General features: G+C 33.9%; 1 protein-coding gene across 1 annotated transcript; it reads right to left on the bottom strand.

Moving 5' to 3' along the window:
* Positions 1 to 7,569: 7,569 nt before the first annotated feature.
* LOC145041846 (putative L-gulonolactone oxidase 6) lies at positions 7,570 to 10,329 on the bottom strand. The gene is made up of 4 exons (XM_078990052.1): positions 9,582 to 10,329; positions 9,235 to 9,490; positions 8,540 to 8,641; positions 7,570 to 8,454 (listed from the first exon to the last, which is right to left on the bottom strand). The coding sequence occupies exons 1-4, from the start codon at positions 10,260 to 10,262 to the stop codon at positions 7,748 to 7,750; spliced, it is 1,746 nt and encodes a 581-aa protein (XP_078846178.1). The 5' UTR covers positions 10,263 to 10,329; the 3' UTR covers positions 7,570 to 7,747.
* Positions 10,330 to 16,762: the final 6,433 nt, after the last annotated feature.

The following is a 16,762-nucleotide window of genomic DNA, read 5'->3' on the forward strand; positions in this document are numbered from 1 at the left end:
CAAAAATTGTCTGTATAATTTGATGATTTTGGTCCAAAATTTTTTATAATGCACCAATGGTTTAAAATTGAATTGTTTATTAGTTTTGATTTTTATCCACTTAAAAATACTCTTATACCCTTTAGATTTGTTTTCTTAATTTTTTATTTTTGATAATATTTTTAATTAAAAAAATTACCCACCAACCCCCTCCTCCCTCCCTCCCCCTCTCTCTCTCTCTCTCTCTCTCTCTCCAAAACACGCACTTATGAACGTACATACTCACAAAAACACACACTCAAGAACATACCACGTCTACCAACCACCATCACCACCGACTTTCACCACTTTCTGTCACCATCACCACTGATTGCTACCACTGTACACCACCATTATCTGTTGCCAACCACCATTATCTGCTGCCAACCACCATCACTCATCATCCACTCACCTACCCACTGATATTGCTATATTTATACATATTTTTAGGCAATATTTAAGTGCATTTTTATATATATATTTTGGTCATTTGCATAGAATAATGGTACTTATAAGGTTAAATTATATTTCGCAGCAAAAAAGAAGACATTTTGAAGAAATGGACTAAAAACGTTAAAGGATGGAACTTTGGAGGTTGAAGGCTTGAAAGATAAGAAAAACACCCAAAAAAGACGTACTCATGACGTGAACAGTTGATGGTTCACGACGTGAGTATAAAAAGTTAGAAGATAAGCATCCGGGGAGAGGAATCATTGGCGATCACGATAACTGCGAGTTCACAACGTGAGTTTTTAATTCTCACGACGTGACCAGTTCCAGAAGATATATATACCCTTCTCCATTACGATTAAAAAGACTTTTGGCTGAAGGAAAAGGTTCCAGGAAGCGATTTACAACAGAAGAAAGGTCCTGGAAAAGGGTTTTCAACACCAAAAGAGTAAAAGTTCATAATTTGTTTACTTGTTTAATACTTATGAGCATGTTTTCTTATTTAAATTGTGTTTATGTGTTAGTTGCTACTATGAGCAGCTGAATCTAGCTACTCTTATCTAGCTAGATGAAGCTTCTAACTTATGAATAACATAATTTTATATGGATTTATTTAGTTGGTGAATTGCTTGTGTTTGGTTTACTGTTACCTAGCATGCTTATGTTATTACTTTAAGTTGTCTTAATTCATGTTGTGGGTAGCATAGTAACCATCAACTGCATGAACGTGATAACCTAGCAATTTAGTGAACATTGAATTGCTAGAGCTAGGATCAACCATAATCTTAGTTAATAATTGAAGTAATTAACTTTGCTGTGCTAGAGAACATAAATGATGACCATAATTGTGTTTGCATGATAAATCTTACATAGCATATTCATAATATAATTGGTTCTGTGTTTAATTGTGTGCGACCATACATAGTTATACATGAATTAATTAACTATTGGTAAATTTAGATCTAAATTACTAATATTATAACAACCAACTTAATAATCCATAATCATTAGCTAGCCATAAGGACGAAGTGGATTCGAACTAGATAGGAGTGTTTTTAATTATTGATTGAGTTTTTGTTAAAGAATCAAGTTCATCTAAACTTGTAAATTTAGATAAAAACCCATTTTAGCTTATTAATAGTTAGATTAATTTAGTAGTGAATAGATTAATTAATAACACCGTTCCCCGTGACTGACACCCGACTAACCTAAGCTATACTGTAATCTGACTAGGTATACTGCCTACAAGTGCATAGTTAGTCTAAGTTTGTTAGGTTATAAATATTAAAATTAGTGGGTACCACCGTGCACATCAAGTTTTCGGCGTTGTTGCCGGGGAACGGATTAATCGATCCTTTTTGTAGTGTAAAACTTGCAAGAAGTTACTTTTCTGTTTTAGTTCTTCTTCTTTTTTTATTCACTGCACTACAAGATTCACTACGTGAACCTTTTAGATTCATGATGTGAATTTTGAAGTCCTTAGTTTTGCTTATTTTAGTCCGTTTTTCTTAGTTCAGTTTTACTTTTTTTTTTTTTTTTTTGTTTTTTTGTTTTGTTTTGTTTTGTTTTGTTTTTTTGTTTTGTTTTGTTTTTTGTTTTGTTTTGTTTTGTTTTGTTTTTTTTTACAGGAGTTCATGACCAGAGGCTCTAACACCTCTTTAGTGATACCACTTGAAGATCCCGAGTCTGCAATTCACAAAAAGAAGGACAAGAGCATGAAAGAAGATCAAACACCAAAGAAGACACCTTTACAATAATTCAAATCAGTGTTCTCAAAGAAATCGGGGGAGTCAAGTTCATCTTCAAAGAACAAGAGCAAGTTTGAACACTTGGATCAAATACTCGTCCAAACCAAATCCGAATATGATACCAAGCCTGAATTTGAAGAACATACAAGTGAACTCGAGAACGAGCCAAGGAACGAGATGGAAAATATTGAAGAAATGTCCATGGGAGCTTACAGAAAGAGAATTCGAGATGATGTTGGTCCAGGCTTAGTACAACCTGCAATCCCTGCCACTGCCACATTCGAGCTGAATGGACATATCCTTTCCGCACTAAAGGATATCCCATTCTATGGAAAAGATCACGAGGATGCGTTCAAGCACTTAGATGAAGTGAACGACATTGCTGATTACTTCAATGTCCCAAATGAAAACCTCTTCTTGAGCATGATTCCCTTGAAACCCATTTTCTATCCCAAAAATTTCATTTTCATTACCAACCCTCAAGGTGAGCTTAGACTCGTATATATCAACAAGGGCTCCAACAATGTTAAGTAACAGGCGACCAAGAATAATTGGTACATTAGGATCTTCTTTCATATCCAATACCACAGTCTATTGGAAAAATGAATTTCCCAATTCAGAATCAATTGACCAAACCACTTTTCTACTCTCACGAAGTGAAGACGGTTCCCTGGTCCCCACTCATCTGATTTTGTCCTTAATCTAACTCAATCTACTCGTGTGCTTATGTAATCTCTCCTTTAAGGTAAACTTCTTGCATTTCTTTTGGTTGGTTTTCACAAGTTTTGTTGAATTTAGGGCTAGGGTTTTTCATATGCTTAAATATCAAAATTTTGCCCAAAATGAGTTATTCATCCATCATATGTTACTTGATTGTGCTTAAAAATGGTTTATGAGTAAATCCTAACAACAAGATTAAGTCCCGAGTTCTGATTTTAAGACCCTTTTTCGCTGTGAATAGCGAACTCACGAGGTGAGTTTTATAGTACTCACGACGTTAGTCCGGGGCATCACCAGAAACTGTTCTGAGAATTAGCTAATATATGGGATGTTTGGCTTTGTTTTTGTTGCTTATTTATTCTTGTAGGAAAATGGCACCTAGACGTGAGGCTAGTAACGTCCAAGGCGGGATTACTAATTTGCATTCGTTTTACATATTCTCGACGAATATATCTAGGGACGTGCTCGCCCGATACAACACTAGATTGGGATGGTTACACAACAGGGATTTTGCTATTGCCCCAATAATTAATTGGCAAAGGCTTCAGGAGGTTGGACTAGTTGAAAGACTAAACCCGTTTCTTACCAAAACTTTTATGGGAAACGGGTATTCATTTACATGCAAGGGATGGAGTAACTTGTTCGCCATCCAGGAAAGGGTTTACAAGGAGTTGTATGTTGAATTCTTTTCTACTGTCGTGTTCCATGAAAATGTCCAAGACCCTAACTACTCACAAGCAGAATTGGTCTTTCGTTTGGGTGGGGAGTATAGATAGTGCAGTTTGGTTGAATTCTCATGGAGGATGGGTTTATACAAGGCCCAAAAGACCATGACCCCCGAGTTTTCTATGTTCTTACGGGAGGCTGCCCGTACTTATTCCTAGGAAATGACGAGATATGAGTTTTGGATCAATATCGCTTTTGGTGTTTTCAACTCTGGTGTGTCACCAGAAAGCAGGATCAAATCACTCGCCGTTTGCTGCACAGGCTAATCACATTCTCCATCCACCATAAGAAATTTGGAGATAAGGTCACAAAGATTAATTTATTTTTCTTGTGGTCTATTTTACAACCGGGGTTTTGTTGCAATCTTCCCTACTTTTTAGCTCGTTACTTGGCAGAGTATGCAGTAAGTTCCCAAACCGGGAGCCCAATCTGTGGTGGCCACTTTGTTACCCGCTTAGCCAAGTCTTATGGTGTGCTTGTCCCCGCGGTTACACGGACACTTACGTGTAAACAAGGGAACGAATTTTCTATGGGCTATCTTGAGACCATGCAAGTTGTGGTTAATTATGGGATGCATTATGGGATACCGCACAACAATAGCGAGGGTGAGGACCAACCGGCCGAAGAGCCCGAGCAACAACCGAGGCCTCGAAAAAGAAACGTGCGAACCCGAGGGAGATGGGACGATCCCAGCCATATGAGGTGGAATACCCACCGACCCGTTCCAAAGTCGGGTGGGTTCTTACTTGGATAATTTATGCGGTGGGATGACTTATAACACCTAAATGATTGAAGCCATGTTCTCTCATATGAATGTGGTGTGACCACCCACCATGCAACCTAGATGTCCTTATATTCCTACGTGGGAAGAATTATGGATGCCAAGGGGCGACGGAGTGGGCACTAGCGAGGTGAACGAGGATGACGAGGATGATTGATCGTTTATTTTATTTTTATTATTTTAGTTTTATTTTGTTTTTATTTTTATTTGTTTGGATTGTAAAACTAGTAAGATATTATGTTACTTTCTTTTCTCTTTCTTGGTTGTTATTTTTCAACATTGCTAGGAGTGCATGCAAAGGATGTCGAGATATAAGTGCATATGTGTTTAGCCGGGAGTGTTTAAAGCCGAGAGTTGAGACCCATAATTTAAATTAAATGTGGTGTGAGTCAAGCGAAGAAATTCAAAAGTTGAAGATACCCAAAAATCAAAGATCAAATATCAAAGAAGTGAAGAATTCCAAAAGAGCTCCATAGTGGTATCAAAAATTGTAATTGTCTAGATTATGTATGCTTGGGTTGCTCAACCAAAAATACCTTGAGGTTAGGAAGTTTTCTACGGATGGATTTGGAGGGATGCATAAAATGAGCATTGTTCGGAAGAAGTGGGCGAGTGTTTATGAAGATGTAAGTGTTTAAAGTATGGGGGGGGGGGTACTTTAGGAAAAATTTAGACACAAATGCATGCGTTGAGGTCTTGCCATAATGACTGAGCTGGAATTGGATTGTTCTACGAAATGCTAGTGATGGAAGTTTGCGTTTAAATAAGTAGTTTGCTTGAGGGCAAGCAAAGCCTAAGTGTGGGGTATTTTGATATTGCCATATTTATACATATTTTTAGGCAATATTTAAGTGCATTTTTATATATATTTTGATCATTTGCATAGAATAATGGTACTTATAAGGTTAAATTATATTTTGCAGCAAAAATTAAGGCATTTTGAAGAAAGGGACTAAAAGCGTTAAAGGATGGAACTTTGGAGGTTGAAGGCTTGAAAGACAAGAAAAACACCCAAAAAAGACGTACTCACGACGTGAACAGTTGATGGTTCACGACGTGAGTATAAAAAGTTAGAAGATAAGCATCCGGGGAGAGGAATCCTTGGCGATCACAATAACTTTGGGTTCACGACGTGAGTTTTTAATTCTCACGACGTGAACAATGATTTTCCAGAAGATATATATACCCTTCTCCATTACGATTAAAAAGACTTTTGGCTGAAGGAAGAGGTTCCGAGAGGCAATTTAAAACAAAAGAAAGGTCCTGAAAAAGGGTTTTCAACACCAAGAGAGTAAAAGTTCATAATTTGTTTACTTGTTTAATACTTATGAACATGTTTTCTTATTTAAATTGTGTTTATGTGTCGGTTGCTACTATGAGCAACTGAATCTAGCTACTCTTATCTAACTAGATGAAGGTTCTAACTTATGAATAACATAATTTTGTATGGATTTATTTAGTTGGTGAATTGCTTGTGTTTGATTTATTGTTACCTAGCATGCTTATGTTATTACTTTAAGTTGCCTTAATTCATGTTGTGTGTAGCATTGTGACCATTAACTGCATGAACATGATAACCTAGTAATTTAATGAACATTGAATTACTAAAGCTAGGATCAACCATAATCTTAGTTAGTAATTGAAGTAATTAACTTTGTTGTGCTAGAGAACATAAATGATGACCATAATTGTGTTTGCATGATACATCTTACATAGCATATTCATAATATAATTGGTTATGTGTTTAATTGTGTGTGACCATACATAGTTATACATGAATTAATTAACTATTGGTAAATGTAGACCTAAATTACTAATATAATAACAACCACCTTAATAATCCATAATCATTAGCTAGCCATAAGGACGAAGTGGATTCGAACTAGATATGAGTGTTTTTAATTATTGATTGAGTTTTTGTTAAAGAATCAAGTTCATCTAAACTTGCAAAATTAGATAAAAACCACTTTTAGCTTATTAATAGTTAGATTAATTTAGTAGTGAATAGATTAATTAATAACACTCTTCCTTGTGACCGACAGCCAACTTACCTAAGCTATACTATAATCTGACTAGGTACACTGCCTACAAGTGCATAGTTAGTCTAAGTTTGTTAGGTTATAAATATTAAAATTAGTGGGTACTACCGTGCACATCACCCACCCACCCACCTCCCCCCCCCCTCTCTCTTTATTTATCTCTCTGTTTCTCTCCGCTTACCATAAAATTCCCATCACCCACTACGCATCTCCCTCATCAGAAAACAAGCTTAGATAGAAATACAATGTCATTAATGTCGGGAACCACCATCGGAAATCATCTTAGCCATCCCTAGACAAACCATATTCACCAGCATCGTCTGAACTCGGATGGTGTTACAAATTTGGACAGTCACAGTCGCCTCCTTTCTCGTCGGAGATAGAATTTTTAGAAGGCTCTTCATCTCAATCATCATCTGAAACCTCCCCCTCTCCTTCGTTGGATATGAAAACCACTTTCATACCACCTTTACCGGAAAAGACGAGTCGATCTATAGAACTGGACCACAAACGCTATGAGTTTCTACGCCTATTTTTCTCCTTTTTCTACCTACACGAATTCAAAGACGAAATGAAGTGCTACCGAAGATGGTGATGGTTTCTGGCTAAAAATGGGCAGATTCGGTGGTGGTGGTAGTTTGCTACAGAGAAAATGAAGACGAAGGGCAAAATTATCGGCGACAGTGGTGATTTATAGCAAAAAAGGACATATCTGAGTGTAGTGGTGGTCCGATGACATGTAGATGGTGGTTGTCTGGTGGCGATGTTGGTCCTGCTGATGGTGGTCTATTAGCGGTGGTGGAGTAAGACAAAATGAAGTGGAAGAGAAATATGGAGGGGAGTGGGAGGTGTAGGAGGTGCGTAGGTGGGATGGGTTTGATTTTTCTTTTTTGTATTTATATTTAATTAAAATATAAAGAAAACAATTAAAAGAAATTAAAAAAGAATTATGTAAGAGTAGATTCGTCATTTCACGTGGGGTATGGACCAAAACCACACTAAAATGCCAAACATAAAAACCATATAAGATATTCAAAATTGGACCACTAATGTACCATCAAACTTTTTCTTGGACTAAAACACATAATTTTGCTAACCATATGAGAGTACTTCTCATATACAAATAAGCTTATTAGCATTAGTAAGGTTTCCTGAAATGTATCTCAATTTACATACCCATGTCTTCAAAAAGACACAAACTCGTAACTTTAGAATTATAAAAGCTAACTAAATCCATGTGAGCAAACTACCCTTTTGATCAGCGTTTAAACTAAAGTACAAACCCTTGCATCTTCAAAGACTTTTCCAGGTCTACATAAATAGCCATTTTGGGGTGCACAATGAATGTCTAGTGAACACACACATAGTCCCTCAAGTGCACATCCATCTTTAAACATGCTTAGCCCACTTTTGAGTCCTAAAATTTGATCTGTCCACTCACTTGAGAACAACCCTAATGAATCGAACTTCTGCTTAACCTTAAGAAACTCTCTACCCTTTCTGTACTTCTTAATAGCCCCTTCGAATGCCACATTTCGATTCTTTCCCCAATGTGGTAGACCACCATACTTAAAAACAGCCATTTGCTCAATCTCTTCAAGAACGTCCTCAAAAAGTCTTGGACTTTTTGGATCTTTACTTCTGTAATAAGTGATGTCAAAATCCAATGAGTCTTCTTGTTTGCCTAAGTAAGCCTTTGAACCCGTAACATATCTCATAAGGATGCCGTTATAGAGATCTACACCACACAAGGATCGTGGTGTTATACTTACGAGCTTCTGTACGTCTTGGATGAAATCTTTGGCTTTCGAAAGGCCGATGCTGAATGTAGTCTGGTGAAAGAATAAACCCTTGACTCGAGGATCCCATGAACATGCTGTGAATTCGGCATCCTTGGGGCCTTTTAAACAACCCCCTGATGCTTGGAGTCGATTTTGATATCCAACCACAGGGTACCCCTTAAAGATAATACCTACATAAAGTATGTACTTGATTATATATAGTAATATATATTTCAGACTAATTGTGGAAAATTTTTGAGGTCTAAACATGCTTACCATCATTGGTTAGCCCATATGCACCCTTTATTAGAGTGTTTATAGTAAGCTTTCCACCAATACACTTTCCAGAAACATCACCTCTCGCTTCTTGACCTTCCTCTACATTTATTAATTATTGAGAATATGATAATATATAATTCCTTTTTACCCTTTTCTAAAAGCCATGGTGTGTGATTAGGAGTTATACAAACTCACTACCACAATATGGCACATACAACCTAGCTTAACAAGTTTTAGAGTAAACCGGCTTATCTTTAGTACGATGTCTTTTGAGAGCATCCACACAATGAATAATTTATTGGAACAGTTGAATGAGATGATATGTTTAACTAACATTCAATGTATTAATATGGATGTCATGCTGACGTTCAATGGCTACAGATCGACCTTAATAGTCATTGAACTCTTCAATGAAAAAAATAAAAGTTTTTTAATAAATGATTTTTTTTTAAATAATTCCTATTAACTCTATATAGTTCAGTGCATTATAGAAATTTTTTGGTAGAATTGTATGATTAGTAGATAGATGATGTGACATTAATCCATTAAACTCTAAAACATTTAACACATTGTGGATGCCAAAAGTTGTGTAACTTTGTTTGCAAACAAACAATAGCTAGAGAAAACTGTATACTGTTGTCCATATGGATGTGTTTGCAGTTGTGTGTATAAGTATGGTCATGCCTGAGTACCTGTAGATCTTAAAATAAGGAGCACAAGTGAAGGAACTGCCCGAAAACCAGGGTGATCCCAGAGGCCATTTCCAGACACATTGGTTGAGACTCGATCATCAATCCGATAAACAACTTGTTTTTGACTTGGGTACCATATCATATCTGCAAACTCATGTTGTCTCCCAAAGGTAACAGCTTGATCCGACAAGTCAGTATCATTTTGGGTTACAAAGGTAATGCTTCTCTTGAACACTGGCTGCATCCTTAGAGTCACCTATAAGTTACGGGTTCAAATTTAGATCAAGTTTGATGTATTTTTCATGTAAAAGGAAACTACAAAATCAAAGCAAATAATATATATATACTTGAGAAATGACTCCGAGTACTCCAAGAGAAACTTTAGCAGCATTCATGTCACTATCAGAGTCGCCATTTTCTTCTAGTGTCCGAACTTTAGCATAACCTTCTTCAGGACGACCTGGGGTGACAATCCGCATTCTAACCACATAGTCATGAATCGCACTACCTTTACCCCAAAGGGTGCTACCATGTGCACCCGTACCTAACATACCTCCTATCGTTAATCCCCACCAATAAGGAGTATAAGGTAAAACCAACCCACTTTTTGCAGCTTCTTCGATGAGTTGCCTTAACGTTACACCACTCTCTAGTGTTATAAGCATGCTATCTTTGTCGATTTTAATAATACGGTTGAGATTTTCTGTACTAATAATGAGCCCATCATTGCCTTCAGGACAAACCAACTTTGGTATGCTGTGCGAATACCGAGTGGCTACTCTCATCTTTTTGTTTGCTTGCGTAGCTTTGGCGACTATTGAGACAAGGTCTTCTTCAGATGAAGGGTATGCGACCTCAGCTGCAAGGCAGATGCTACGATCAGGAAATGCTCCATAAGAGTTAGTGATGGTGCAGTTTGTGAAATTGGTTGAACATCTGATGGGCTCTTCTGGAGGATTACACTGTGCGATTGTGGTTATCATCAAGAAGGCCAATTTCAGTGTTAAAGTTTGTCGTGATAACAACATGCTACACTACATGAAGATATATAAGAAGTGTTAAAATAGAAGAATCATAGAACGTATGCATACATATATAAGCAATATGAAATGTTGGCTTAAAAGGGTATAATAACACACACACACAAGCACATATTATATATTATTTCTTATCATGACTCTGTTTGTCTTTGACGTAAAGCTCATGGCTTCTCATACTTGAAAGCCAAACAAGTCACGACTCATTTGCAACAAGTCGATTCAAGCTGTTTAAAGATACCTTATTGGGATATATTATAATTTAAAAGATAATGAAGCTAAATTTAATAATGATTAATGCACCTTGGTTTAAAAATGAGTTTTATTAGATTACCTTTTATCTATCGAAAGAAACTGTAGAGCAAGTAGAATTATGTAATCATAGTTTATAGTAGTTGGTGGTTGCGGTTTGGAGTGGAGAAAGACTCACTTTGGCAACAAGCTAGTGATCATTTCGTTGCCATTCATAGCATAGACAGATGTCTATCAGAGTCGTTTCATAGTTGCAACAAATATGCTGTGTGTTTCACAGATAGTCAAAATACATTGCCACATCGATGAACTTCAGTTGGATACGTTGGTGATTTGTTACTTTTCTGGAATGACCCGCGGGTGGTGTATTACCATAACGTCTATTTTTTTCTACCTCCCTTTTTTTCCCTTCCTTTTTGAACGGGAAAACACATATATAAAATGCAAAAGAAATTAAGCTACCCACTAGCGAATAGCTAGACGAAGGAGAAGAAATACAAAGAGGTCAAATCCACCTGGACTAGAGTATACCTAAACTATATCGTCATCAATACGTGAATCACCACGCCCCAGCTTTTGAGTCTATGAAATAAAATCACTCATATGTCATATGGGACTGGCCCATGTTGAGGAAGAAGGCCCACGAAGAAAATAATCCGAATAATTTGCCCTAACCACGATCTATTTCCTTGAAATCCTTCCAGTGAAAAATTCCAACGTCTCTACAAAATGAAAAGAAAGAAAATTGACAAAGACTATTTTAAACAAATAATTAAATTAGCTTAAATATGGTGTTTTATATATATATATATATATATATATATATATATATATATATATATATATATATATATATATACTAGCCGTTTACCTGCGTAAAGCGGCGGACGACAAATAGTTTGTTTCGACAATTAATTTGTTTTCGATGGAGAATGATTATTTTCAATTAATCATTAGTTTGTTTTAGGAAACATTTCATATTAAAAATAAAAAAAATTCATGAAATGATCAAATTATAGGGTGTTGAGTATTTATTTTGATGAAAAAAGATCTGGTCAAAACCTTGGAAGAGAAGATTTATAGGAGTTTGTTTAAATTTTAATATTATTTTATTAGTGATTATTTGTAAAATTAGCTTAATGATTTGGACGTTTTAAAAAATATTATTATTTTATTCAATCTATTTTTAGAAATAGTAGGATTTGTTTTTATATATATATATATATATATATATATATATATATATATATATATATATATATATACCCATTTAGCCTAAAATACTGAATTTTAAGAGGTACAACCCTTAAAACAACATATACAATCAATTTATGCATTAAATATTATTTGGTCGAACATAAACTAAATCTCCTTATCTCTCAAAGACTTTGACCCAATCCTTTAATGTTTGATGAAATCTTCTTGAAACCCTCAGATCCTAGCAAAAATCTTTCGATTCAGACAAGCCCTCCCCTTATATTAGGCGATCTTCTCCTTCTCTCATATCATTTTCCGTTTCTTTTTCAATGAAGCTGATTTTCTTCCTCTCTAAGTCAGAGAACCCTAACTATCACACTAGCTCTTTTATATACCAGCCAGATGGACAAAATCATTGCACACTATCATCTTCATCGCTAACATTAAATTTAGTGATTTCATCTCTTTCTAATTTATATTTGTTATTGATTTTCAGGACTCAGGTGATGTCGATTCCACCTTCCCCACCGTCTGTCCCAATCATCATTCTCCAAGTAAGATTTTACATAAACTTTCAATTACTTTCTTTCTCTTCATTTGTTCATATGTTTAAGTTACCATCGTGCACAACTTGAAGCTTGATGCAGTTGTGTTGCTTTTTTCTGCATCATGCTTTCTCTGTTCTTTGGATTTTTTTAGCTATGACAACTCATCCTTTGTGGGTTCTCGCCAGTAACCTCCTTAAGATCGGTAAGTTTGCTTGAAATCTAAAAGGTATCATAATTGGTAAATTAATTCACTTAAATTTAATCTTTCATCTAATATTGATATAAGTCGAATAAATCTTCCGACCTAATATGGAACCTTTTCATTTATATTTGAGTTTAATATTTGAATTTGAGAACAATATTTAAATTTAGCTACTTTTTTTACACACGTTTTGTTTTTATCATCTTTTTGTGTTTGCCTTGATTTGAAGATTATCTAAGCGAAGTTCAGGTATAGAACTCAGATTTGTTAAGAAGTCATAAATGGGTTTCTAACATCTTTTTGACATGTGTACTCCCTTGTCTCTCCATCTTCTTGAAACCGTATCCCACATTTGTGAAAACAACTTCTGCTTCTCTTTATTTATGTCTTGCTCAATATCAATTAATTTTATAGGTCACAAGTATTTTGGTTTAATATGTTCAGATTTTATCTTCTCTACATCTGTCTCCATATTTGTTTTTCTCAAGTTCAGATAGTAAGCTCTAAGCAATTTAGTTTTGAACTAGAAAATCGATTTATATTTTGTCACTTCATAAACTTTTGTCTTTTTTTTTTTTTTTTTTTTTTTCCTGTTTTCTTCAGTTATTTTGTCTTCTAGTGGTTAAAAAATAAATCCATTTGATATAAACAAGTGTCTAAGGTGTTGTTTGTATTTTCTAAAGCAAAAATCCATAAAGTCTGCGGACCACCTCTGCAGTAGAAGACGTAGATCATACGGATGCAACCTATAATAAGAAATGTGTCAGTTTTTTTTTAACATATGCATGTTGCTACATATATTAAAAAATTAAAATAAACTGATTTTATAATCCGAAAATAATTTTTAATACCAAAAATTTAATAATATATGATATTTCAGCAAAAATTTATGATATTTCAGTAAAAAAATAATGATATTATAACAAAAAAAAATAATAATAAAAGATATTTTAGCATAAAATAATGATATTTCATCAACAAATTATTATTATTCAATATAAAAAAAGAAATTCAACAAGAATAAACAAAAAAAAAAACGAAAAAAAAATGTGAAATAAGATTTCAACAATATATAATCAATATTTTAGCAAGAAAAAAAGAAGAAGAAGATGTTGGAAGAGGTAGGAAGAGGCAAAACAATTGATGCGCCAAGAAGAACATGCATAGAGGTTTTTTAATCCGAAAACTTCTGAAAAACAAACAGTTGCGAGATGAAAAGTGTTACGCATGTGCAGTGTTGCGCAACAATAAGAGGTCTGAAGATGTTTTTTTTTCTTCCAAAAAACAAACAACACCTAAGTGGTCATGTTGCTATTGCAGAGGTTGTATAGGGTCACTAGAGGGGTGTTTGGCTTTCATTTTAAATCAACTTTTGGACTTTTAACTTTTCCAAAAAGTTAAAAAAGTCCAGAAAATATTCAGTAAAATAGATAAGTTCTTTTAAATCAACTTTTGCCATGAATAAAAAGTAACTTCTTCAAAAGTCATAAAATCTCACCTTTTCCTAAAATTTGACTTTTAACTCTTAAAAATCATAAAAATCAAGCCAACCACATTTTAAAAGTATCAATTTAAAAAGAAAGTTCTTTTTATAAAAGGACTTTTAAGGTGAAAAAGGAATCTCAAACACACCCTAGATCCAAGCTATGAAGACATTAAGGTAATATTTTATGCTTTTATAAATAAACTTTTAGCGGTATGTGTAACAATGTTTAAGTACTTTAATATTTGATGAGGATAGGTCATAAATGATATATAACTTCTATTATGTGTAAGGATGTCTAAGTACTTTACCATTTGATGCCGATATTAACCACAACAAGATGGGGCTTGGGAAGTTATAGCTAATAACTTTGAGGTAAAGCTTAATTATTATCATTTTTTTTTTCTTGTGGTATAGAATAGTTTTTTATAATTTGATGTAAATAACTATAAGTGTGTTTGTATTATGTCCTTTGTATTGTTTTCTGACATGTAAATTTAGTAGTACATTATAAGGGTTTCCTGTTTATATAATCCAATATGAAATGGTGATGAAATTGTGTATTGTTTGATTTAAACAAAAACTCAATCTTAGATTAAATTTTTAGTTGTTATTTCATTTTTAATTGTTTTTTTTACATGAGATAGGCAAAAAAATGATACTTTTAACCATGTCGAAAAAAGTAACATTGCACAGGAACCAAAGCTGTAAATTACTCATATTTTTGTAATGTTAATAGGTTGTCATGAAGTAAGATCACGTTCAATGTGAGATATGAGAATGGAAATGATACCAATTTCAAGTCTAGAGCCTTTGATGGAAGAATGAGGTAATCGTACTTTCATCTTTTCTGGAAAACAATCCAAATATAACATTATACCTATATTGTTTTTTTTTTAAATCTATTCATGTATAGCATTGCACTTTCATTTTTTATAAAACTAGCCAAATATAGCATTGTACTTTCATTTATTTGTGTTTAATGAAAAAAAATCCTATTTTTTGTATATCTATTTCAATATTTTTAGGAGGTTGAAATGCAAGGACAACATCGTCAATGGTTTGTTCACATGATTTTCACGTGAATGGAGATGTTTGCTAGGAAAAAGCAAAAAATAAAGCATCACCAATTACTCATGTCCCTTCAAGTGTTGGTAAGGCTTTTGAGTTATATTTATTTTAATTATTTGTTTATATAAATTATTGTCATAAAGTGCGTGCTTTGATTTTATTTGCATAAAATCATTAAATGACATTTTGTTTGTAGAAATAAGCATTGATTTAACTTGCATAAGATTATTAAAATTACCATTCGAGGCTATTTTCTTCCATTTAGAGCAGTATACTTCCATTTGATTTCTAGAAATTTAATTAAAATGATCATATGGGGTGAATTTTGGCATTTATAGCAATATACTTACATTTTATTTGCATAAATTAATAAAATCACCCTTAATTGGGTTATTTTGTCATATAGGGGTCGTTTTGACATTTCAATATTGCGGTAGTGGTCAGGGTTTAGCAATATCGAAGTGGTGGTGAATATTGGTTGTTGAGACATTGACATCTCTAAAAGTGTAACTCAAGCTACATTAAATGCCCTTTTAAGCAGTTAATTTTTCCAGACAAAAGTTTCCGGTTATCTATTTGATATTTTTTTTGTCATATTTCATATGAACTTTGAAGGTTAAATTTAGTGACAATATATGATGAATTCTAAATGCTTCGACATGGAGTAAAGTAATTTTGACTTGTAGATGATCCATGCTTTTGGTATTTTTCAAATCAAAAACTTCAAATTTCACCATGTCATCTATTGTAACGTGGAGTCGTATTACCTGTAATTATTATATCATGGGGTAGTTTTGGAGTGGTTTGGACAACTTTACCCATGGTCTTACTTTGGTTAGGATTTGTTATATTATAGAGTATTGGAGTAACGGTGATGAAGATTATTGGGTTTTGAATAAGGTTGAGGTGCTTAAATAACGTGCACGTCCAAAAGGAATTGTATAGAGAGAATGAATGGTTTTACCCTTGGTAATTGTATGGGTTAATGCTAATTGTAGATTCAAGAAATTTCTTATGGATTACTGCATAATGGAGAGGTATTGGCAAAACATTTTTTGATTTCTTTATATTTTTGACCATTTTACCCCAACTGTGATTTTTTCCCATTTTTAATGGTTATCGGATGGGCTATTACGGGAACATTGGTTTTTCTGAGGGCTATCACACTCACTCAATATTGGATAGGTGTTGTTTATTTATTTTATCCTTGTAAACGTGGAAAATTCATAAATTTGTTGTCCACTAAGAGTAAAAAGTGTCTAATTTGCATAGATTCCAAATTATGAACCTATAGTTATTTATTTTGGATTTTATTTATATAAAAAATATCCATAGAATATATTTAATTCATATAATTTTCCTTTAATTATAAACTAGTGTAGGGACCCATGCTTCACATGGGTTGGAAATCATTTTTATTGCTATAACTGGCCAGATATTTTGAAATACAATACTCTGATAAGCAAAGTTAAAAGTATGGTTATGTAATAGACAAATAAGTAAAATTAGCAGCAATTAGAAATGAATTACAGTAGTGCCTTCCAATTCCAAAGCCTCTTGGATCAGCAAACACATTTTATAGCAGTTGACTTCTTGAGAAGTAAGGCTTTCATATGCCAATGTAAACAGTTTTACATAGATCTAATTCACTTCTGACTTCTCATGGCTTTGAATTACAATAAACAAAAATGCATACATTTTTCCAATTTCTTCTTTTACAACATTCTACTTTGGAGAA

Source organism: Lactuca saligna, chromosome 4 (assembly GCF_052625555.1).
Source record: "Lactuca saligna cultivar CGN05327 chromosome 4, ASM5262555v1, whole genome shotgun sequence".
Classification (NCBI taxonomy): domain Eukaryota; kingdom Viridiplantae; phylum Streptophyta; class Magnoliopsida; order Asterales; family Asteraceae; genus Lactuca; species Lactuca saligna.

Bases quoted from the DNA above. Each gene is read 5' to 3' on its own strand.
- LOC145041846 (XM_078990052.1), bottom strand. From the start codon at position 10,262: ATGTTGTTATCACGACAAACTTTAACACTGAAATTGGCCTTCTTGATG. The intron at 8,642-9,234 runs GTACTCAGGCAT...TAATAAATGTAG, and splicing joins CCTTATTTTAAGATCTACAG to AGGAAGGTCAAGAAGCGAGA. The intron at 8,455-8,539 runs GTAAGCATGTTT...TACTTTATGTAG, and splicing joins ATATGGGCTAACCAATGATG to GTATTATCTTTAAGGGGTAC.